Below are 25620 nucleotides of genomic sequence, written 5' to 3'. Positions count from 1 at the left end.
TCAACTCTGAGCCTGGGGGCCAGAGTTGGCACGCTGGGGGCTGGAATGCACCTCCCTCACATTTGAATTTGACCAATGCTGGAGCAGAGGGGGTTCACACCATCAGCACACTGGGGGGATGGGTAGGACACCCAGACAGACCTTCCATTTCCAAGAACTGCAGTTGTTGGCGGGGAAAAGAGAAAAAAAACTTTCCGCACTAACATTTTCTCCTCCCCTCCTCTTAGCTGTGACGCATGAAGGTAGTGAGCTGGAAGCATGGCGTAGTTTGAGCATTTGCACATTTTGAGCAATAAAAACAATGTAGACAAGAAAGTGTTGTACCAAATATAATATACAGCACAAGAGTTGTTAACCCAGTGTTGGCTTAACAATATTCAGTAATAACAAAAGGCATTAAAAATACATATCTTTTTACATTTCCTACCCCACAATTTACTGCAAGTAGTAGGCTGAGGAGCAGTAGTTTAACTCCGTCTGCCTGCTTAAAAAGTATGAAGACAAGGTACTTTAGATAATGGCATTAAAATGATATGCATACAGTCAGGCAGAGACAAGGGTAATCTTTTATAATATGCTCTAAATTGGCAGAAAGCACGTAAAACACATGGCACAGACCACCCAGGAGCAGGGTGGGGTGAGGCATGTCTCTTCATCAATGTCAGTCTTTGCCACTTGTGCACAATCCCCAGTCTCCAGTATGTCTCTAGAGCTTAAAATCTTCAACACTTGAAGTTGAGTTAATTAAAGCTGCCTCAAAACCTTGATGTGAGCAGAGTACGAGTAGGCTTTCCTCCTCAGTACTGGCCTCTTGCTCTACCCCTTCCTCCCCCTCCTCCTCTCCCCCTTTCTCCCCCTCCTCCTCTCCCCCTTCCTCCCCCTCCTCCCCTTCCTCCTCTCCCCCTCTCTCCCCCTCTCCCCCTGCCACCCCCCCAGCCTCTGCCGCGGTCGCTGCTCAGGTGTCCGGCCGAGCGCCTCAGCTTCCTCCTCTCCTCGTGGTGATCCCTCTCTGCCTGCTGCTGCTTCCTCTGCTGATCTGACTGCAAATGAGAAAAGGAAAAGGCACGTTAAATAAATAAAAGTATCCTGCTGTGTGTTTCCACCACCTGTGCCTTCATGGAGTGAACAAATTGTACATTTATAGAGCAGATAGAGTGAACCATTACTCATTTCCAGGTTATATTTTAATGTCAACTCGGTTAAATACACAATTTTGTGTTAAATACACAAAAGCATAAGCAAAACTTGCTCAGCTTGTTTCTCTGATAACTTTTTCTGACAACCCAGCCATCCGATGACTACAATCCTTTATTCGGTTAAAATAAGTAGTTGGCAACAACAAGATTTAATGGTGTATTGTAAAAATGTGGCTAAAAATATTATCATAGCTTCTGGCAGACGTTGGCAACTTGAACGTATGCACAGAGAGGAAACGTCATTACAGAAGACCAAAGAACAAATGACTGTTACCTTGAATAAAAGAGATTTTTTTTTATTAATGTTGGCTGATATAAGTTCACATAAAAAAAATATTTAACCAAGGTCTAGTTTTATTGTGCAAATGTTATATCTTATACCTTATTGTATATAACTTACTATTTTCACACAGCCTGAGATTATTTTAAATGTATTTTATTATACATTATTATGCTCTTATATTTAGCGGTTGTTCATATTTAGTTCTTGTTTGGGTTATGACAACATTTCTCTTAGTTTATAATTTTCAAACAGTTTTAAGCATGTTGTTAGTGGTAAGTGAAGCTGGCTTTATGTGAAACGCCTTTTGTTTAACCAAAAAATTCTACCATGAGTGTCTACAGTATGCAAGCACTGGAAAGAATGTTTCTTGAGTGACTGTATGAAGTTAAAAATGCTCCAGGCCAAAGCATCCTCTCCACCTTTGACAATTGGTTAGATTGAAGAAGTTGAATAGAGTGACGGGAGCGAGTTACAGGACAGACGGAGGATGGTGCACCAGGTTGGTTTACCTTTTTGAGACTGAAGGTCAGCTGCTTGCTGCCTACTGCTGTGTCGGCCATAGTGCCGGTTCCAGAGTGCTCCTCTAACTTCAGGCGGTCCTCCAAAGAAGCCCTGGCAGAAAAACACAAATTCCTCAGAAACGATGTACCAAACAGTATCACAGCGCAGTCAGGGTACAGAGTTATCAATTCCACACCAAACTCGAGCACTGTTTTATTTGTTATAATTAATATTCTAATGAATTGACAACTGGACAGGTAAGGTTATCCCTCATTATAAACAGCTGAAAGCAAGAGCCTGAATACTAGTCTGGGTTTCAAAAATGTCCCGCACAATAAGCCTCCAACACTTCCCATTTGATACATTTCCACATACTTCTGTAGTTTCTGCTTGCGGGCCATGTCGTTAAAGCTTCTGAACTCCTCCCCGGCTTTGATCTGATAATACTGAGGCTGGCGTGCCTTCTTGCTCTCGGCCGTGTTGGAGGTTTCCTCTCCTCCGTTTTTCTCCTTCAGCAGCACAGTGTTACGGTCCGCTTCCTTCCTCTCCAGCCGCCGGCGGTCCCGGCCCTCCTCCCAGAGCAACCTCCGCTGCTCCCGCACCTCCTCCACCCAGCTCTTGTCGTCGTCGTCGGAGCTCTCCTCCTCGGAGCTGGCCCGACCCTCGGGCTCCTCGGCGTCCTCACCCGCCTGGATGGAGAAAGCCATTCATGTGATATTGTTTTTTGGCACCAAAATACGCCTGAAGCCTCCTCTGATACCATGTCTAAATATACAGTTTGTGATTGCAAACAAGAGAAAAACAGATGACTGTGTCTTGGGGGATTGAGGAGTGCCGCAAGATAATATCTAATATTTTAATCCAGTACATGGTATTTATTTAGTTACGCTCCCTTCTGGCAAGAACCAATTAATATCCCTGCTTCCCCTCACGTGGGAGCAGCTCCAAACTTAGAAAGCCGGATGTCCTACGCTCAGACACTTGCATTTGTAAATTAGGGCTGGGCAATATTTAATGTTATATATAAGTATATAACATGGTCAAAGACAAGAAATTGTACTCTAAATGTCTGGAGACTATGTGTGGGCGATATGGCGAAATTCTTCAATCATGGAAAATATTTTTTTAATATCATGGTAACGGTATAACAATACTTTATTCAGTCTGTAAATTAAATTAAGAAATGGTTTAAAATAACCATACCCTGCTATTATCCCCTTTTATTTTAAGAATTATTTTTTAAATGGAAGTTTCAATGATCCTGAGAACAATTTCAAAAGGTTAACAAAGAAATACATGCCTGACTATAGTTAGCGCAACAAAAAAAACTCGCATGCGTATTTTAGAATATAGCAAAACAAAAAGGACTTTTCCTGCAGGATTCGCTTATCTGTCGGTTCAAAAACTGACAAAACACTATCAAAATAAGGTGCAACAGTTCTTCCTCCTCCGTTTCAATAATTTCACTATTCTCAACTATTACTACACGATACCTTGCAAGGCAGCTAGATTTTCTACATCACCTAAGAATCACAAGACCACGCAACAATACCTTCCCTGGTGGAAACCATATTGCCCCACTCTGCTGCAGTAGCTGTATGTTTTCCTACCTGTGCAAGAAATGTGAGTGAGAGCCAGGTTCAGCGTTACCTGTTGGGCGTCGGCGGCCTGCTGAGCCATCAGACGCAGCTTCTTCTTCCTCTTCTGTCCCACCTTAGAGACGATGGGGTTGAGGAGGCGGAACTCTTCGCTCCGCTCGTCCACCTGGTACTCGGGGTTCTCGAACATCACCTTGAAGCGGTCGTCTCCCAGGACGCTGGGGAGAGCCTGCAAGTTCGATAGTTGACATGGGGAGGGGGAAGAGATTAGAGTTGGTGTTTTTTCTCTTGCATACAGTATATTAAGAGTAAATACATTCAAAGACTTGGGAAGTGCTCATGGTGACATGTTGAAATATATGTCCTCCTACCTTGCCCTTCTTTTTCCTATTAGTCAGCTCTGCTTCGTCATCACCCTCCTCCATCAGCTTGAGAGCCAGCTCCTTGTTCACCTTGGGCAACTTCTGTCTCAGAAAAACATATTGGGCATTTGATTACACACACAGTATAATCCGCTTAATCCTTGAGTCAACATATACATTTTTAGTAAGCTTAAGGTTATTGGTTTTATTCGCTTGAAGAAGAGTGACAGAATGTGCTTTGCATTCAGGTGTTGAACCCATGGAAGACTTAATAATATCACGCCACCTTTGGCAATATTTCCTATGTCACTTAACGCATGTTCTCATGTCCAACTCTTCACAAACAGACGTGGAGTCACAGTTTTATACTGCCATAGCGTGAAATGACAAGCAAAGCCAAACGTGCTAAGTGTTAACATGGGAAAAGACTTAATTACATTACATGTCACTTGTTAGACGCTTTTATCCAAAGCGACTTACATATATATTCAGTACTGTGGACAATCCCCACAGGAGCAATTTAGGGTGAAGTGTCTTGCCCAGGGACACAACGACATGCTGACTGCAGTGGGACTCGAACTTGCTACCCCACGATTCAAAGTTCAGCGCACTAAATTCAGCGCACAATTCCACTGAGCCACACCCTCCCCACTTAATAAATTATCCAGGTAGGCCAAACCAGTTTAAAAAGAAAAGTGGATCTGATGAATGTTCACATCATGAATGTATGTTGCCATGAAAATGTATATGAAAGACAATACTAGAAAGATTGTGATCTGCAGGATTTTCTCCCTTACACCAACTTATGTCACTAGCTATAACTACTAGTGGAAAGTAGAGACTTTATGTCAGGACCGCTCACCTTAACCTGCACTCTCTGCGTCCTGGACTCCTCGATCTTCTGGCGGATCTTATCCTTGCGATACTCGTCGTATGCGAAAGGATTTGCCATGGTTTTCACCTGCGGCCAAGACAAACAGCAAACAGACACTTAAACAGAATGTTTCATCTGATGTATCATCGATGCATATTCAACACCATTTAAGATATGTTAACACAAACTATGTGTTCAAAGTTTCAAACCTTTATTTAACCAGGTGGTCCCATTGAGATAATCGATCTCTTTTTCAAGGGAGACCTGTCCAACATGGCAGCAAGCAAGAATGGCGCCTTACCTTGTGATAAAGCCTGATGTCCATGAAGTAGCCGTGCATGTAGGCTCTCAGGAGAGAGGATCCCACCAGGTGAGACAAACCTGACGCACATAAAGACAACACAAGATCAGCATGATTATCTTTAGTTGGCTAAATAGATTAATACAAAATAACAAAGTTATTCAATCAAGCTATTAAAGGAAAAAAATTCAATTTAAAATCAGAAATTCTGGTATTCTGTAAAAAATTTTTTTTGAACTGTATTCTTTGTCACGAATACTTTCATATAGAACATGATATTTTACGAGGCGACATAACTGCATAATTGACAAAACAAGGATCATTTTAGTCAGCTACAAGCAGCGAATTAATGCATCAACCAATCACGTTACATGTAGTGTTAATTTCGTCAGCTATTTTTTAATTTAGTTTTAGTCATATTTAGTCGCCTTCACCCTGTTTTTATTTAGTCAAGTTTTAGTCGACTAAAAGTCTGAGCATTTTAGTCTTATTTTAGTCGACTAAAACAGTAAATATTTTAGTCAAGATTTAGTCGACTAAAAGTCTGAGCATTTTAGTCTTATTTTAGTCTACTTTTTGTCAATTAAAACTGTTGAGTCTTTTTTAGTCATCAGATTATATAGAACATTTCAGTCAAACTAGTCTAGCCAAAACCAATAATTTGTCATTTTAGTCAAACTTATTTCACAATAAGATTATATCGTGTCCTTATTTGATGAAAAACACAGGTTGAATGATTAAGAATGCAGCTTTTCAGAGAGTATCTGGTCAGATTTGTGGTGTTTTTACCAGCTGTGTTATGGCCACATTGCTTCCCTTCTGATAAAACAATGCATTCGCTTTTTTTCTCCGCCTCATTGTAGCGAAAATGGGCCCAAATATCACATCGTTTCTTTCTCCCAAGCAGTGGTGGCTTTAGACTTTTTCGTTGTCAGTCATTTTGACGGACAGGATCGTAACATTTCCGTCATAATCCATTATTACCCGTCGAGTGCACAATTTATCACTCACTCGCGCTGATGGGGGGGTATTCGGTTAACGCGAGTGCGACCACTGCTCCCAAGCCGTGTTGTTGCCATTTTATTTTCTGTTAAATAAGGTTAGTTAGACCATGAGTTAGACTCGAGTCTTCCTGACAGTTCACAGTGTGCCGCTGTCCGGTGTAATTCAAATGTGCCGCCGCGCGCAGCACAGACACACAGCTGCTGCCCAGCCGCAGCACAGACACACAGCTGCTGCCCAGCCGCAGCATAGACACACAGCTGCTGCCCAGCCGCAGCACCGGAAATGGAACTGCTGGGAGAAAAACTGACTATCAGATGTAACGTTATCTTTGATAATATTTCGTCTCCTCATTTTTCATCAACGAAAGTAAAGAGAGATTTTGGCATAGTTTTTATTTAGTAAACTACATTTTCGTCTCGTCACTTTTCGTCAACGATATTGCATGATTATTTCGTTACAGTTATTGTTTACTGCCGTCGGTGCCGTCTCGTCATCGTCTCGTTTTCGTCATGGAAAAAAAGGTCGTTGACGAACATATTTCGTCATAGTTTTAGTCAACGAAATTAACACTAGTTACATGGACGTGTCACGATATATAGACACAAAAAGCATGGACACTTCATATTTTGAACTAAGATGGCCAACCTCTTTAACATTAGCCAAAGGCAGCACATGTCGAATACACTCTTTTAGCTGTTGCCTTTCACCGTGAAAGACATTTTATTTGACATTTCTTTGTCATGTATTCACCAAGCTTAAGTCTTGTTGTTTTAAGGCTTTAGCTAAGAATTATTATATTAAAAAAAACTTTGTGAGATTTTTTTCTTTTCTTTCTGATTGTACAGTATGAGTAAATGCATTGCCCCAGGTATGAATGGGAGCAGTCACACGCCCAGGTGATTGTTAGAAAGCATTCCGATTGCTTAAAAGCCTGACGCATGTGAGAGCGTGTAGAGTGTCACAGAGAGTGCTGACTTATTGCTCTTCCCTAAGATCTCCTGTCAGTGAGCTCTGCGCCGGCTGCTTCCAGGTTACATAACAGGGCCACATCACACAGCTTCTGTAAATCAACACTGCTGCTCGCCTCCCTGCCCCCTCATCTCCTTTTATTCCACAGCAGCCAACCACCTTTCTGCTTCTTGTCATTTGATCTCTTTACTGCTGAGCCTGCATTCCAATGTTCATTCAACCCTTTCAGTATCTACACACACACACACACACACACACACACACACACACACACACACACACACACACACACACACACACACACACACACACACACACACACACACACACACACACACACACACACACACACACACACACACACACACACACACACACACACACACACCACACACACACACACACACACACACACACACACACACACACACACACACACACACACACACACACACACACACACACACACACACACACACACACACACACACACACACACACACACACACACACACACACACACACACACACACACACACACACACACACACACACACACACACACACACACACACACACACACACACACACACACGGCCTATAGTTAGGTAGTCGGGCAGACTGTGGAAACCTAAGGTGGCAGATTGATTTATAGCTTTTGAGGGCCCTTTTAATGCAGGAATCTTGTATTTTAAAAGAGGGTAAAAAATAAACAAAGTTAAATGAACCAATTGGGGTTGCTTGGTTTCGGAACGTTGGGAATTAGGTGCACAACTTTGAGTTTTGTTTCCACAAGCAGTGAGCTTTTCAGGAGAAATTAAGGCAGCAAGGTCTCACCAAGATTTTCCAGGTCCTTCCTGGTCACAAACTTGTAGTCATCGTACACTGTGCTCTCCGGACTCTCCTCCAGCTCCTCTGTCAAGTTGTCCAGGAAGGAGCACCACCGAGGTGCAGGGCCAAGCGCCTAAACACACACACACACACACACACCAGTGGTTCAGATTTAGACTGTTGAGTAAGTACGAAACCTGTCGTGTATTTGTTGAAACAGAAATAGACTCACTGTACAAGCTCTGGTTTCCAATCCAGTTAGGTATTACAGAGCTATTTTCAAAGAAGCTTGGAATTGTGCTGACGTTACCCGAAACTAATAGAGCAAAAGCACTGGCACAGCAGAGTGTCACTCAGGCCGAGCAAATCAAGAAGGAACTCCATTTGTAACAACTTCAATAAAATGATACCACAAGTAGCTTTGTTTAAAATTGTTAGACCTTTAAATAAAACCTACATGCATTGTGTGCATAAGTTAAGGTTAGAAGATTATACGCACCATCCACCTGTCTTTGGGTGTAAATCTAATGTATTTGTGGGCTTTAAATTCCCTGGGCATGACAGTGTCTGCATGTGCATTCCTGTCTGTAGCTGCATTTGATTTATTAAACCTTAACAAGTAGCTATGATATGCTTTTTACTATGTTAAAAGAAAATAACGGTAAATGCGTTTGCTTGTTATCAGCTATTGAATGGCTACGGATGATTTGTTATGATCTAAGAAAAATAGGTTACACTTTGATTTTAGTTTAATCTAATTTATTCTCGAATGGAGCCTGGAGGTTGTGTAGCATTATTTGATACATATATCATATTAAAAATGTGTCCAGCCATTTGTTGAATAGCAATAAAGTGCCTAAAGTTTAAGTATGATTACATTTTCTAATTTTAGTTTGTTATAAACAGATTGTGAATGCAGAATTTGTTGACGGGACAAGTTTCGAGCATGCTTCGGTTTAACCGTCCATGAGGAGAGCAAAAGAGCAGAAACACATTGGTCAGTATGCAGAATCAGAACCCATTGGCCAACTTCTGGCCATGATTTAGTTTTAGTTACTTAAAATTAGCTTGTTAAAAAATCTATTTGTAGATCTGTCGTCTTGCAACTCAAACACCACACATCTTCATCGGACTGTAAACAACGAGTGCTTCACAGAAAAGGTAGTCTTGGCCCAGATATCCGCTGGCTAGTACCGAACTTGACCGCTGCCTCCAGATGCTTATCATCGGGACATGGGTTTTACTTTTAATGTAAACACTTTTATCAGGATAAAACGTGCACCTTACAGTTGCTGCAATTTAAATAATGGCTGTTAATGTTCACTTAAGATGAAAATGTTAATCACTTGTCGCTCTAGTTATCTCTCATATCCATATTGGATGTTAGGACATACCCTTGAAAGGGGCAGCTCTGTAATGCCCTTTCACACCGGCGCTTTTCCAGCTCCTGCTGCGTGGGAAGTCTGAGTAAGCTCAAATCAATGACTATCTTGGTCAATCAGTTGTTCGTAGGTTTAACGATTGAGATCGAGTTTTGTCCCGGCAGCAGACATACATGAGACTTGTGTCTCACCAAGGAAATGCTGTTCAGGGAGAAAAAATGCTGAACTTCAGGCGTTTTGTTTCCGATCTCCTACATTAGAATCCTTATTATGGGGTCACTTTAAAAAGGAGGATTACAGTGCGCCATAACCTTTTCAATGTGCAAAAACGAATCATTGTTGAATTAAAATGGACTTCAAAAGGTTTTTGATCTTATTCTTTAAAAAGGGGCACTACTCCCGTTTCTTTTTGGATTTGACATTAACTGGAAACTCAGGTTAAGTGCGAGTGTCTCACAATGGCATGAAAGACACTACATTTCACCCAAAAAAAAAATCACAACATTAATAGTGTGTCATGTTTCTATCCTCGGTAACACAATGGCATTTATTTTTTGCGAAAGAAAACACACTGAAACGTGCTGCAGTGGACAGGGCCATGTTGCATTTTTCGTCAACCAAATTCCGGCTGGGGTGACCGTGTTTTCTACAGAACTGCTGATTTAAATAACTTCCCACGTTGCAGTGTATTCAAACTGGTCCTCAGCAACAATCTCGTGAAATTTAAAGTAGATCGGTTTGAGGGTTGATGAGATAATCAAAACTCAGATACATTCAGAATACCATCATTATAGCACCACCTCAATGTAGGCGGGATCTGAGCAGATCGCTGTAGTTCTGGGATCAACAGGACACTTGTTTAATAACTTAGTTGGCAGTCAAACAGAGTAAGGCCTGGATCTTTTTGCAATTTTAGGGTGAAATGTAAATATTTTCTGGCATTCCATCTTAGCTTTGGAGGCTGCCATTTAATAAAATCTGTTTTTTTTGCACCCGGCTGAAAATAGCTACACCATAAGTATTTAGCTATTTACACCAAACCAGCCACTTTCCTTACTTTTGCTTACAGAAAACCAAAAAGAGAGAGTTGAGTAGTCATGCTTTACCATGCTGCAATACATGATGACGTCATGTGAAGTCAAACATTGGGGACAAAGTCTAGCCTCCAGCACCTGGTCATTCTTTAGTTTAATCACTGCTTTGCTTCTAGCTGATAAGCTGTGCAACAGACACAATCAGAGCTGTGAGTGAGAGCAGTTCTTCTACGTAGAAACATTACAGAAGCATAATGTCAGGTTGTTCACACGCCTAAATGCACAGGCTTGTCTAGTCCTGGCTTTTTCCAAGAAAATTGATATCTGAGATTATAAACAATAACATAAAAGTCCCCTCAGGACATGAAGCACTTTTATAAAATGTCTCGACTCATCTCATAGCTACACATATGCTTCATTTCTCAGAGAATGCAGTAATATATTGCATCTTAACATGCCTAAGCCAAACTGCCTATTCCACATATTGTTAACAGCATTTCCTAATTGATAAAGGATTTTCAAAGGTTTATAAGGTTATGTTTAAACTAGAGCTGGGTGACATTCTCTAAAAATATTATCACAGTACATGATATGGCGATATTTTATAATCCCTTTCCATACCTATCACACCAGTAAGAGGGTTTTTATATTAAGACATTTAGAGCTATTCATGATACCCCGGCCTAAACTTACCTCCTCCTTTGATATCTGTATCAAATATAAGAATTATAGAATAGTTACATTAAACTGGAATTAATTTACGTCTTACAATATCAAGTTATCATACACACATCTTTTTAAATATCCGGATTGGGATTCATGTTGAATCATACGCGTGGACCGGAGGGTGTGTGCAAGCAACCATAGGTTTCACTTTACTTTTTTATTTAAATTCCAACCTTAGTAAAGAAAAATATATTTTTCACTGTTGTTTTACGTTTATAAAGCCCGGAAGTCCTAATGAATTCTCCTATCATCTTTCTTTGACCCCATGACGTTTCACACCGAGGTTAGGAAAAGGCTCATTTTTTTACAATACGACCACAACCCCAGTTTCATCAAACGAGAAACTGTTTCCGGTCAAGGAGGTGAAATGACGGCTCGCTAAAAGTCAAAAGCTCTCGGGCTGCCAGATAACTCGGTGGTTAGAGCTGGTTTTAATTCTGCAAAGTTCAGATAACGCTTGATTTGAACTTCCGGGGTTGATAGGCAGTGAGTTTGTGTAACGTTTACCTGAGCTGATGTAGTAATGTGTTTTTATTACATGTACAGCACTTTGGCTCGACCAAAAATCGCTTTTAAATGTGCTTTATAAATAAAACTTGATTTGATGAGCTTTTTCTGTCTGTGTGTCTCATGCCAGCAGCTTAAAAAAATGACGGGACAATTTATACTCGATTGTTCGCGATATAGTAATTTCATACATCGTACGTAGAAAAGGCTGCGATACATTTAGTTTACTCAATATATCGCCCAGCCCTTGATGAAACCAAATGATCAGTTCAACAAATAACTATAAACACAGTATTGTATAGAACTGTGGCAAACTGAATTTATAACCCAAAGCCACAAAGAGACATGTGCTTAAACGCAGAGGGTGTAAACAGGTATAATCAGACATACAATACAATTAAAGCAAGCAGCCATATTCCCAAAAACTCAAAATACAAGCATGGGCCTGAAGATGATTCCTGTGACCCTTTTAATGCAGGATATCATGTGCTTAAATGCAGAACGACCACGTCCATCATTCCTGGAATAAACCCATTTACACAAAGCAAACTGTAGTGTACTGTAAACACACACCTACTCTATAATAACCTCGCTGTCAGATCATATCAGAGTCACAGGACGGTCTGTTGACAACAACGGGCTTCAGCAGCTTTACTCATGATATTGCGTCCTTGTGAGCACCACAATCTTGAGTGTGAAAACAAACTGCCAACAATCTATTGCTTAATTCCGCCCACACACCTGAATAAGCTTAATACAAACAGTCCTGTTCTGCTTAGAGCAATTGTTGTTGCACAATTGGGTATTTGTATCAAACAACAACAGTATGTGAGTGTGACCTGCGTGTTAAGTAAACAGTGAGGAGTGCAGATGCCTCTTGACTCACCGGCATGTAGAATGTGTTCATCTTGGGATCCTCATTGGCAGTGAAGAGCATACCTGACGAGGGGACACAGGATGCAGGCAAAACAATGTGAGGACGTGGGAAGATATTAATAGAGTGCCATCTGTGGTGTAAACACTGAATTTAGTTCCGCTCGGGAATATTTGAAGGTCCAATAACACTCGGAATGTCCCATTAGCCTTGGGATGCTACTGGTATGCCGAGTAGTAAATGGGACTTTTATCTGCATATCCTAAGGGCAGAATGACTTTGTGCAAATCTTGCCTACCAGAAAACTGTTAAACCTGTTGGGCAGCTGAAAGGAAAAATAAATAAGAATTTGTGTGAAATAAAATGTAGGAAGGGGTCTTTAGGTCTTTAGCGCTTTTTAACAGTTTGTATAATGAAACCTCATGAAATCAATGATAACTTCAATGACGGACAAAACTCCCAACAGTATGAACTTTACTGGAAGATGGCGCCCCCTGGAGGTAAAAGACTGCTTCTATTCCTCCCGACCACTCCTCATTTATAAAAGGGACCATATCAGTCCCAATACACTTAAAAGTCACTATTTATGTTGGTTTGTATCGTTTATTTCCATTCTTCAATTTTATAAAGTGTAATGTATTTAGGAATCCAATTTTCATGCTTCAAAAAGGAGAACTTTGAGTAGTGTAAATCAATCACCAATGTACTTTAATACCCTACATGCTTGAAAAGGATCTAGTGAACTTTAAACCGCACAGATAGTTTTTCAAGCACAAAAAGGTTTGTTTCCTTACTGTAAGGAGACAAACCTAGATTGTTAGAAATTAGAGATAGTCCGTATGTATTTAAAAACTTTAAAAAGGACAAAAACAAAGAATAGATGTATCTGTTAACTTATGGAAACCAACCTACAGCCGTTATGCACATTACAAAAAAGGGCTATAAGAGTTATCAATAATGTTGGATATCTTGAACACACTAATGTATTATTTTTGAAGTCACACATATTGAAGTTCACTGATCTGGTTAAATTTAAAACGGCACAAATCATGTACAGAGCAAGACATAATCTACTTCCTAGGAAATTAAAAACATTGTTCATAGACAGAGAGGGTGGGTATCATTTGAGAGGAAATCTACATTTGAAACAACTCAAGGTCAGAACAACTCTGAGAAGTATGAGTATAACAATCTGTGGGGTGATTTTATGGAATGGTTTGGAGCTAAAACAAAGCACAAGCATAATTCAGTTTAAAAGGATGTACAGAAACACTTTTTGGGAAAACTATGAGAATGAAGAGAGGTGATTGAAGATGAGAAATTATTGTATATGTATGTATAAATGTAAATGTACGTAGGAATAACTTGCATAATGATTTAAAGGACAATCATTGATCAAGTAAGGGGTGGGAATTAATAAGCATTTGCTTCCTCCTACTCCCTTTCGGACACATATGATTTATTATTATTATTAATATGAAGACTTTTTGTTTTTTGTTGAATATATAAATATTATCATGAATGTGGATAAATACTGTATTTTAACAATACGGTATTCTGTTTTTCACATTTGTATTTGTTAATTTTTTAATCTGTTCGAAATAAAGATTGAAATTAAAAGGAATAAGGAACATGTAGATCCCTTAATATTAAAAATAAATAATAAGGTTAACACAAATTGCACAGAAATATGACTTATGTTTTGATTCAACTCTTAAAACTCTAAATGTCTTTCGGTTTCCTGCTTCGTGTTTGTATAGCCTATATGTAATACTTTAAATGATGCATATTAGGTAGAAAGTGTAAAACGGGTAAACATAAAATAAGCTTAGGCAACGGCATGCACCTTTTTAGTCTTTCGTTTGCCCTTCAAAGCCTTGTTTTATGTTTTATTTGCATTATTTTTTGTACAACTAGAAGAACCACAATAAAATAGAACTGCTACTATCGTTTTGTTTTTTTAATTACTTCAAAGCATTTAATCGAACTGCTACAACGACACTTGTGTTGTCCAGCATGATCAAATAAAGAATAAATAAGATAGAGATATAAACATTATCTTGTGTTTTATTATCCTTGGACGGACTGTTCTCACCTGAATTAGGGTAGATGCAAACATCATTGATGTTGGTCTGAGGTTGTATGGAGGAGAAAGCCTTGCCCTGTGAATAGATAGAATAAATAAAAGTTAAACAGCAATCTAGACAGTCCAGTCCTGATAAGGTTGTTTAAAAAAAGCTAATATACAAATACGAAAACACATCATCATCCACATAAAGCAAAGGTTAGGTTCTGTAGTGGCTGTTGTTGAATCTTACAGTGTCTTTGCTCCAGACTTTGATAATCTTGGAGTCGGCAGACACTACCAGGTCCAGTGGGTCGTGGAAGTTGATTGATTTGATTGGCAGGTTGTAGAAGTGATCTTTAACCAGCAGCGGCTGGTTGGAGCGCAGGTCATAGATCAGCACCTTCAAGACAAAGCAAAGGGTTCATAACGCTGCTGTAGTTTACACATCTATTTAATTCTGAAAAATGGTACCGTCATTCAAACCAACAGCAAATGGCTAAATGTATTAACAAAGGCCACATCACAGGGCACTTGCTGCTCCTGACCTTTTTAGTCAAAATAGAGTTTGTTTTGAGAACAGTGTGGCTTTTTAGAGACTAAGGCCTAGGCTCCACGGGGACGTAAACGGGTTGAATCCGCATATTTCTCATGCGTATAGCCCTTTAAGCTCGACGACGCCGTAACGGAAACGTAGAAACAGACCCCGCAAACGACAACGGGTCCAAAGGTGGATAGATCTGGGAACGGAGCGCTCTGGGGGGTCCAACGGGGCCGTGGGGTCGCCTATACGGTCATCCGTTTCATAGCCCCGCCTCTCCCCGCGTACCCCGCATCATTGCTGATGTGTTTCGTTAACAACAACAATGGCGGATCGCAGGGTTGCACCATTATTGTGGGTTGTGATAATGACGACTCAATAGCCCCGCCTCTCCCCACCTCTGCTGCTCATCCCCGCAAAAGTACACTGCACACTGAATTCAGATTATTTATCTTTATCTCGATATGGACATAAACTCGAGGGAAGTCTAATCTGACAGGACGGAGACACGCAGCTCCTCCCGCTGTGATGCAGCGGGAGCAAAACACACACTTCAAGTCAGATCACCACTCTTAGCTATTTTAATTACCTCTCAAACTACCTAAACTAGTTATAAATATGTTTATTTTTACTGTCGGGTTTACTTACTGGATCAGCTGCTGCATGAGGAAGCATGAAGATTTAAACTTTAACACACATTGACCGGCGAAAAACTCTGCGCGGTTCCCTCGGCCCCCACCGCGGAGAATAAACAGAAGTGCAGCCATGACAACCATTCTTCTTCGCTGCTTTTGTGGAGGAAGTTGCTGCTTTTTGTGGAGGAAGTTACAGCGCCACGTACAGGTTCGGCATATGTACTGCAGCTTTTCCAGCGGTTGGATGTAAACGGAGCCGTCTCGTGGAGCTTGACACAATCCGGTGTATATTGCGTGTGGGCGGAAGGTTTTTTGCGGTTGCGTTTGCGTTACTCCGATGCGTTTTGCCGTATGGGTTCCTGTGGAGCCGGGGCATGAATGACATCAGCCACAACTTTATTAGAAAACTAATCTCAGGAAACACACAATATAAAATGTTCTGCTACTATGGGTATCTTATATAAACCAAAAACCAAAGCTAGAGGTTGGTTGTGAAGTAGTGTGCGATCATGGTGGATCATCTTGTTAAGGAGGTTATACCATGAGCAATATTATAAACAGTGTTTAGAGTTGGTAAAAATACTGAATAAAGACGTTTCATGGTAAAAATGTGTGTTTCTCAAATTCTGTTAGGATACGACTGTGGCTATGAAGTAGTGCGGTCGTCTTCCAATCTAGTCAACATATTGATGTATCCCTGGGCAGGGACAAGGCTGTGTGAATGTTAGTGTCTGTAGGAATATGTGAAAGAGCTTTAAGGGGTCATACAGACTGGAAAAGCGCTGTATAAATATAGTCCATTTATCATTTACCATGCTGCAAATGATTCTTCAGCTTTTTTCTCTGGTAACTTAACATCCAGACATGTGATGACTTAAATCCTTCAACTGGGAAAAATATAAAGTTAAAAACAACCAAGATTTGTTGTTGGCATAAATGAAACTGACCGTTCCGTTGATTAAAATTACGGATTTCTCTAAGTTGGAAAATTGGTGGAAACATTGCGACAATGCAAGTACACAACTCAACACAATAAATAAAATGGGGTAGGTTTATAGACATTTCAAAGAAGAAATGCTACATTTTTGGCTCACCTGTCCTGTACTGGTGCCTACTGCCATGGTGAGGGAGCCGTTAAACTTCAGAGCGGTAATGGAGGGCAAACTTTGAACTCTGTCAACAAAAACAATGAGAATAACACTAGTGAGACAAAATACTATAATATGAAATAATGGTAAACACTGCAGTGTTTTAAAACACACCGTAGAGGGTGTCTTCACCATATTACATACAATTGCATATCGTTTTAAGGTAAATGCATCATTATGGTACTTTGAGAGGCATTTGAAATGCAATATATGTTAACAATGTCATGCTCATGTAAATTATTTGTGATTAATCATGTTGTGCTTAATTTAAATCCTAAACAATTGGTTGTATATAACAGAGTTTACCTAAAAAGGTAAAAGGTCACTTGGTAATCTTCACTGTTGGTGATATGACACAGGGTTAAACTGTGAATCTTATACAAGCTGGACATCTCAAAGTGTACTGTAATAATGTGCAGCTTGTTTTTGTGCTGCAGAGGAACAGGTGGGGGAGAAAAGTGAAATGTGGCTACATATGCATCGTTAGCTGAATAGAAATGTGTTCTGGGTGTGGCACACATGGTACATACTCTGCTCCCTCAGCCAGGCTGCTCAGAGCGCAGTCCAGCTTGCCCACTCTGGTCCGAACACGAGGGTCCCAGCACTCCACCCTCCCCTGGTCATCAACAGAAGAGAGGACAGAGATAGTCAGATAAATGCAGGGTAACGGAAGCTATCAGTATACTGACTTGACTTGGGATGGGCCAATTCCCATGTTTGTAGATCCTTGGAAGTGAGATACAACGATTTGAAAAACTTGAATTTTAACACTCAGAAATGACTTCACACACTTATGTTCATCAGCCAAGATAGTTTGTAATACACAATATCTTAAAAAAAAGAGGAAACATATCTAACCAGGCCCATTTCAGAACAATCTTACAAATAAGTTCAACAACAGTTAAAAAAACGAAATCAACCACCTGATTAAACACAGCCAATGGAACTGATACTTCTTGTTTCAGTGTAACTGAACTCTCTATTTGAACATGTGAGACTGTTGGACTTAAAGCAGACGGAACACTCAGATAAAATAAAAAATAATCCAAAGATTTATAAAAAATAATCCAAAGATTTCAAGCTTTACTAGGGGTTTCTATTCGTTTTTATGTCTTTGTATATTTTATAATGCCAGTGTTTCCCCTATATACAAATAGTGGAGGCGTAGCGCCGCTGCTGAAATATGCGCGCCGCTGCTCGGGGGCGCCAGCCAGGTACCCAAAAAAAATAATATATATATTTTTTTTTTTTATTAAAATAATAAGTGGCGACCCTTTTTAATTTTTGATTGTCTTTTATGTGGATTTGTAGTATTTGTGTTACTGTATGTTCAATCAAGGTGTATCTTTGCTAAATCTTGAGACATTGCCACTGTATGTACTGGCAGAGCCGATTTTTGGCATAGGGGCACCAGATCTGGGGGGCGCTGCGCTGGTAGCTCTGGGAGGGGAAAAAACATTTTTGACCGTTGGCACTCATCCTAATTTTTGGCCTTGATGTAACAGCATTCATAATTAAGTAAATGTAACACCCTTTTCACCCCGGTTACACTTTTCATTTGCCCTGTACGATGGGCGCTGTAAGTGATGAAAGTGGGGGATGTTGGCTTATCAGGCGCCCGCAGCTCACAGCCAAAGTGCGAGCATGGGAGCGAGTGAGAGCGCACCGGTACCGGCGCTGTTGTTATTAGAATCTGGTGCTAGCTGCGCTAACGGATATAAGAAGTAGATGTTTTTCTACAACTAGAGGCTCAGTGAGGTAAATGACTGTTTAGATAGTTAATTTTAGTCTAAGTTATCTCAGTGGGTCTCAAACGTTTTGACCACAAATTATGTAAACACATATTTCCAAGGCACTCCTTTATAATTATTAGGATAAATAAAAACAGGTTTGAAATCATTCCAATGTATACTATCGGACAGTAAACCAAAAATATCGTTTAAAGTTGGAGATACAAAAATATGCATAAATAAATAAATGTTAACTAGGTAAAATAAGATATAAATTAACAACAAAAATAAAATAAGTTACATTTATTTGTTATTGGCTATGGTAGGTGATTGGTTATGTTCACATACTTATTGATTACTAAAATGTGAACCGATCTTTTCAGATGGGTGTTTAGAGTAGGGATGGGAACGATTAATCGAATATTCGAAATTATTCAGGTATTCTAATAATTATTCAGGTATTCGAATATTTTTATTAATTTTTTTGGGAGGGGGGATCTCTCTCTCTATGCCCAAATGCGGCGCAAATGCGCTCCGCAGCGAGGTTCTGGCGCTAACAGTTCATGAGCGCCAGAACACCCCCACCCCCTGTCAACACTCGCGACACATGAGTGGCCAGCCTAAACAACAATAAGCGATGTTTGGCAACCGTGTGTGGCGGCAAAGTATAGACATTGTGACAGGAGAGATTTAGTTTTGCCGGTATTCAACATATTTTACCAGTCATAGTCCGGTAATTATTTACACTCTAAGAAGAGTCCTACACAACAGACATGGCGTCAAAAAGGAGTAATGTGTGGAAATATTTCGACCAGGTTAGTGAGTGTGGTGTGGAGTGCAAACTATGCCAAATGAAACTTATATATATATATATATATATACATACTATACCTTGCTATACCCGCAACCTCCGTTCCAGCTGAGAGGGTCTTCTCTACAGCTGGCCTGATTGTAAATCGCCTCCGCACATGAAAGCTGTAGGCCTATAGCTGTCAAACTGTGATCACCAGTTCAATAAATTTGACAAATTCGACTTGGTTTCTATACTTATTTGAACATTATTTATTTATTTCCAAAAGTTATTGAAAAATTATTTTCCTAATTTTTTTTTATAGGATATGTTAGGGCTGTGCGATTATGGCAAAAATCATAATCACGATTATTTGGGTCAATAATTGATATCACGATTATTAAATACAATTATTCATTGACTTTGAAAACATCCATTTATTGAACTTTAAAACAAATACAAATAATAATTTGAACAGTATCTTTTTAACTGTTGATTACCCTGAACGTATAATTCAACTGAAAAACCAATACAAAAATAAATAAATAAAATAAATGATACATTTATATTTACATTTAAATAAATAATATCAAAATAATAAATACCAATAAACAAGATCAACAAATATTTTGGAGCGCACTTCAACAAGCTACTAAAGAATATGTAAATATGATAAATACAAATAAATTAGACTAAAATAAATTAGATCAAATATGTTGCAGTGCACTGTCACAACCAAGCAAAGCAAAATAATCGTTTTTTCCGATTATGTTGTTTTCGTAATTGTGGCAGGCCAAAATCGTAATTGCGATTAAAATACGATTAATTGCACAGCCCTAGGATATGTACATTTTGGTTAACCGTTTTTTTGGGGGGTCGAATATTCGAATATACATTTGCTTTCAAATTCCCATCCCTAGTTTAGAGTTGTACCCCCTAGATCAGGTCTCTAGTAATTGTGTGCTCAAAGTGCACCAGATTGAAGCATTTTACTTTAAAATGTTCAAAGAAATCTTCCCGGGGGGGCATACCCTCGGACCCCCCTAGAGGAGGTGATGTCCACCCCCCAATTAAAACATGTTCATACAATACTGAATACATTTGAAGCCATTTTGACATCTATTACCCATGTCAATAAGTTTCTGTTTTTGTAGTGTATTTGTCTTTTGTAGAGATTTTTCATTTATTCTTTATATATAAAATCTCGCCTAGGGCAGCAAATTGGCTAGAACCGGCCCTGGTACTACGCCTCAAGAGCCTTTCTTGTGCTGGCAGACACATATACGTCTTTACTTTTAAACGTCATGTCAATAACCTGCTTAAAAAAACTGAGGGTTAGGCTAGGTTTCTTCTACAGGAACAAGTCCTGTTTCTCGCTCGAGGCCAGAAAAAGGCTAGTCACTGTGACCTTTTTACCTGTGCTGGACTATGGTGATTTGATTTATATGAATGCACCTGCCAATTGCCTGGTCAAGTTAGATGCTGCGTATCACAGTGCACTGAGATTTGTGACAAACTGTAAAGCATTAACCCATCACTGTACCCTGTATGCAAGGGCTGGTTTGCCTTCGCTAACTGTACGGAGGCTCAGTCACTGGTACATTTTTATATATAAAGCCATGTTAGGGAAACTTCCATCCTACATCTACTCCCTGATCTCACGGCGAATTGTAAGTGGCTACTGCCTGAGATCGCATGCTGTGGTTTTATTAAATGTGCCAACTGCTAGGACTGTCTTAGGGAAGATAGCATTTAGATGCGCAGCTCCACTGTCCTGGAATAGTCTGCAATTGAAATGGAAACTGAGCAATCTGGTGCCACTAAATGTTTTTAAAGCTCGGTTGGATGCTACTGAATCGGAAGCTGTTGGTACCTGTTCATGTGGATAGTTATGTAAACTGTAATTCCTGTAATGATACTGTATGATGTCCTTTTGTTGTTCTGTTTATGTTTTTAATGTTTCATGTGGAACCTACTTGAGCAGGTCTCCCTTGAAAAAGAGGTCAATGATCTCAATGGGATACAACCTGGATAAATAAAGGTTTGAAATGAAATAGAAACAAATTGGCGGGGCGCACTTCACACTAAAAAAATTCCACGCGCTCCGTGCTCACATTATGCTGGGCCCACGTGCCTTAGCACCGCTACTATGACTCCATCCTAGGGGAAACACTGAATGCTATAAGCAATCAATGCACGGCCACACACGCACAGTTCTACTTGTGTCTGCTAGTAACCGGTGGCTCATTCCCTAACTGCCTGCTATGGTGCTTACCTCAGAGGATCCTGTGGCGAACAAATGATGGACAGGGTTGATGTCACACACGTTGTTTTCCCTGAGAAGTCCAGAAAAACAGGCAACATGAACATCAGCTGACAGCAATTACCTTAGTGCTAGTCAGTTAATAACAGATCACACATGTTTTCCTCTGGATAAAACTAGAGTTAAAGCCCACCATCTGCTTACATTTAAAAATATGTAAAATGTTTTTTTTCTTTTTCTACTCTTTTTTGTCTCATTTAGAAATCCTGCATTTGATGTCGCTCACAATGAGTTTCAGCAGCCGCTATTTCCTTGTGTGAGAGGAAACATCAGAGACATTCAGCTGTACGTGATTGACTCGATGAGGAGTCTGTTTTGCACCAAAATCTGTGACTAGTCGTCAAGACAGAATAGTAAGGGTAGTTAGCTTTTCTTTGGTGAGCTTTTGTAACTGGCAGTTCCTGAGACGGCGATGTTAAATATACAACAACTGCACATCAAAAACTGAACACTGAGTATGATCATTTTAGAGAAGAGCACAGACATCTGCTCCCTCAGTATAAGAGGAATGTGAAAACACCTCTCTGGTGACAAACTTTGTACTGAGAACAGTCAGTGCAGTCAAGGTCAGGCTTTTTATTGGATAAACACATTACGAAAACATTTAAGGGTTTATGAGATCTGCAAGTGTTATTGAATCATGCACATATAAACAACATTGTTATACTCACACAGCATCGGTCTGAAGTGAGTTAAGGAAGCGCCCTTGTTCCAAATTCAGTCTGAACACCTCGGAACTGAAGAGGAAAAAATACAAAAACAAAAAACATTAGCAGTATCGCCAAAACAGCTTATTTCTCTGGCACGCACAGGAGGAATACAAAAACATGCCAGGAGTAGAATACTGCGTATCTCACGCCACAGAAGTTCTGCAGCTGTATGAACAGTCAACAACTCTCTCTCACCTTGTCCCCACAAAGAAGAGGTCACAGGAGGGGTAGTGGTAAGAGAAGTCCCGTCCAAACTTTGGAATACGTGTCTTGTAGTAGCTTCCATGCTGCGAGTGGAACTCTACGAAGCGATCGCAGTGCAAAAACACCAACTGTACAGAAAACGGGTAGGAAATTAAAAGGTAGAAGTGTCAAAAATACAGAATTATTAATTGCATTTTCATTTCAAAAGAAAAGTTAGGCAGGGTATACAAACCATAACCAGCTGTTTACCACAGAAATATAAAAAATGTTTTCCTTAAATACCCCTCATGTTCAGTAAGAAATTGTGACTATCAACTCTAAGAAATAACTTAAAGGTAGGTAATTTCGGAGAAACCAGCTCGAGATCGCTAGAATTTGAAAATACACAGCCGGAAAAAATCTGCCACTTCCTTACAGAGCCCCTCCTCCAACACACACGAACGCGCACATGACCAATGAGGGCACGAGATAAGTTTGTGCACAGATGGAAGGCTGACAGGCAGGTAGGCCATCCAGTTATTTTAGCCGGGCCGGCTAAAATGATTGGTCGTGCTTTTTACAGTATTACGGCTTCCACAGATGACATTTTTTTATGGATTTTTTGTCAAAGCACTTAAGATATTCATTGCTATCGGGATGTTAAGAGCATTCCATGGAATATAACAAAAAGTGTATCTCGAGCCGGTTTCTCAAACTTACCTACCCCACCTTTAAATCCCATGAAGGTGTATATAATATTTGTAAAAGATATGTTGGCAAATCACTTTACATTTGATCAGATACATTTTTGGAAATGAGTGGTGCTGCCATTGGCTGCCATACATGCAGAGATGAGAGTGGTCTTTTATTTTTTTCCAGAGCTGTATATATTTCCCCTAATTATCTTAGCTTATTAAGCATAAAATAAAATGTTTAACAAGTGGTTGGCAATTTCAAGGCATGGCGTGAATACTAGTTTCTGATAACCTCACACAAGACAATGTTATGCATTTACAAACCATAAACAATGATACATGACACAAAACATGCATAAAATCAAACGTTTACAACAGCGTCTATAAAGTGCTGGGGGAGTGTCTTACCTTTGAGTAATCATCAGACAGGATGTCAAAAGCCACAACTGTGAGAAACAGAGAAAGAAGTTAATTAATTTAGACAGAGATGACATGAATGCCTTAAATCAAGAAGGTGTGTCCACTGACTTACCATCTGAATCCAAACAGCGCTCAAACTTTAGGGACAGCTGGTATGTGTCATAGCAGCGAATCCTGGGTTTGTAAGTACCTAAAAGTAAAGGAAAACAGATGTGTTTATTTTTTATTTCGTATCCACCATGACATGTTATCATGACATTAACTCTTGCTTTAGAATCCACAGTTTGTCTTACCTGTTGCCAGGATGAACTGCCCATCCCTGGACACTTTGATGGAGGTGCACACTGTGGGCATCTCAAAGTCCTGGATGAGCTCAATCCTGCGCTGAATGTCTGGAAAAAAATAGATTATTCTTACATTAGTTGGAAAAAAGACATACAATTAACCTGTCTGTAATCATTAAATTGAATGGGTCAACTCACCAACATCTTTCTTCTGTAACTGTCTTTTCTTCCGATCTGACAGCCACTGCATTAAAAAGGTACATGTGATTAGGAATTGTCATACAAATAACCAATAAAACAATACTTACAGGAACACTTATAGCTCAAACTTTATAGCTATATTTCATATGAATTTCTTCCGGTTTTATTTCAGCTTTCAAACCTTATAACTATGTTTTGTATTACTCTCTTCTGGGTTAATTGAAGCCTATATCACTGTTAGAGCATTTACTGAAATGAGCTGTGCATTGTGGGATATGAAAACTAAAATGAGTGCTCCCAAATGTTTGTTTTTTTAGAAAGCAAGAAATGTCAGTTTATTTATATGACACATTATATTAAGTGAGTGTTTTCTTGAATATTGTTCGTTAGTGAAACGTTGTCCATGCACATTGTCAGAGCTACAGTTGTCAGGGCTACCTGTGTTAGCTAACAGTTAGCTCCTGAATTGAACGCCAAGCAGTAACTTCATCCCTCTAAGTGCGCTCGAGCGTTTCGTGCTTCTTACCTCAGGCAGAGATTTTCCATGACTTAAATTATAAATCTTCACGTCATTCACACTAGATATCTGCATTGTAGAAAGTGAATAAGACTCTGGTCACACATAACACTGTTACTGCACACCGGCGTGCAGCATTGAATCCACGCACGTTGTTGCTGCGGCCGGGGCAAAAACAGGAAGCGAGGGTGAGTTTTCCGAAATAGGTCCGACTAGAAACTACTGTGATTGAGCATGGTCCCTCTCCAAACTTAGTCTGGGTTTAAATAATAAATACAAAAACCATGGAGTCTTTGGATTAAAATCCAAAATTGGTATATTTGAAATCTTGTGAATTCACGTTAATTCTTTAGTAGCATCCTGATCCAGCCCTAAAAGTCAGCATTCTATTCAATGTTTTCTTGTGTGCGAAACTATTTCATACACACTATGGCATATTCAAGTATTCAATTAAAATTCCTTGTGATAAAATAAATAATAAAAAATGATATCCATACAAGAATTTAGGGACTCAGTTTACAAATATTATTTATAAAATGTCTACAACTCCACAAAAGGGGTATCTTTATGTTGCACACTTGTTTAGCATAACATTTATCTAGACACAAGGTTGGTTAGCTAGCTGTCACTGTTTCAAATGAAATAAAATAAACATGTATTTATCTGCTTTTATTAATTATTTATTAATAAGAATGACATTACAATAGTTTTTAAGCCGACACCTGTGGTAAAACCAGAAAGACATACGAAGAAAGGTAACCTAAACTGCACTAATATATATATATATATATATATATATATATATATGCCACACAAAGCTCCATATTGTATTTTTTAAACACAATGTTGTATTTTGGCTACAGGCTAGGGCTTTTCTATTTATATTGTTCCCATACATAAATGCAAATCCCATGTGGTACATGTTTATTACAAAA

At 39.5% G+C, this 25620-nt stretch overlaps 1 protein-coding gene across 1 annotated transcript; it reads right to left on the bottom strand.

The window, feature by feature from the left end:
* Positions 1–24903, bottom strand: nol10 (nucleolar protein 10). The gene is made up of 22 exons (XM_034124145.1): positions 24695–24903; positions 24166–24211; positions 23977–24075; positions 23796–23873; positions 23672–23709; positions 22581–22717; positions 22347–22412; positions 21628–21688; positions 17363–17448; positions 16779–16857; positions 14762–14911; positions 14539–14605; positions 12456–12508; positions 7927–8053; positions 5116–5195; positions 4803–4901; positions 3950–4042; positions 3631–3807; positions 2356–2669; positions 1989–2091; positions 864–1040; positions 1–78 (listed from the first exon to the last, which is right to left on the bottom strand). Exons 1-22 carry the CDS (start codon positions 24758–24760, stop codon positions 1–3), a joined length of 2274 nt encoding a protein of 757 aa, XP_033980036.1. The 5' UTR covers positions 24761–24903.
* Positions 24904–25620: the final 717 nt, after the last annotated feature.

Source organism: Trematomus bernacchii, unplaced genomic scaffold (assembly GCF_902827165.1).
Source record: "Trematomus bernacchii unplaced genomic scaffold, fTreBer1.1, whole genome shotgun sequence".
Classification (NCBI taxonomy): domain Eukaryota; kingdom Metazoa; phylum Chordata; class Actinopteri; order Perciformes; family Nototheniidae; genus Trematomus; species Trematomus bernacchii.
This window is presented reverse-complemented; position numbering and strand designations above follow the sequence as displayed.

Bases quoted from the DNA above. Each gene is read 5' to 3' on its own strand.
- nol10 (XM_034124145.1), bottom strand. From the start codon at position 24,760: ATGCAGATATCTAGTGTGAATGACGTGAAGATTTATAATTTAAGTCAT. The intron at 24,076-24,165 runs GTGAGTTGACCC...ATTTTTTTCCAG, and splicing joins GTTACAGAAGAAAGATGTTG to ACATTCAGCGCAGGATTGAG. The intron at 22,718-23,671 runs GTAAGACACTCC...TTTTCTGTACAG, and splicing joins TGTCTGATGATTACTCAAAG to TTGGTGTTTTTGCACTGCGA.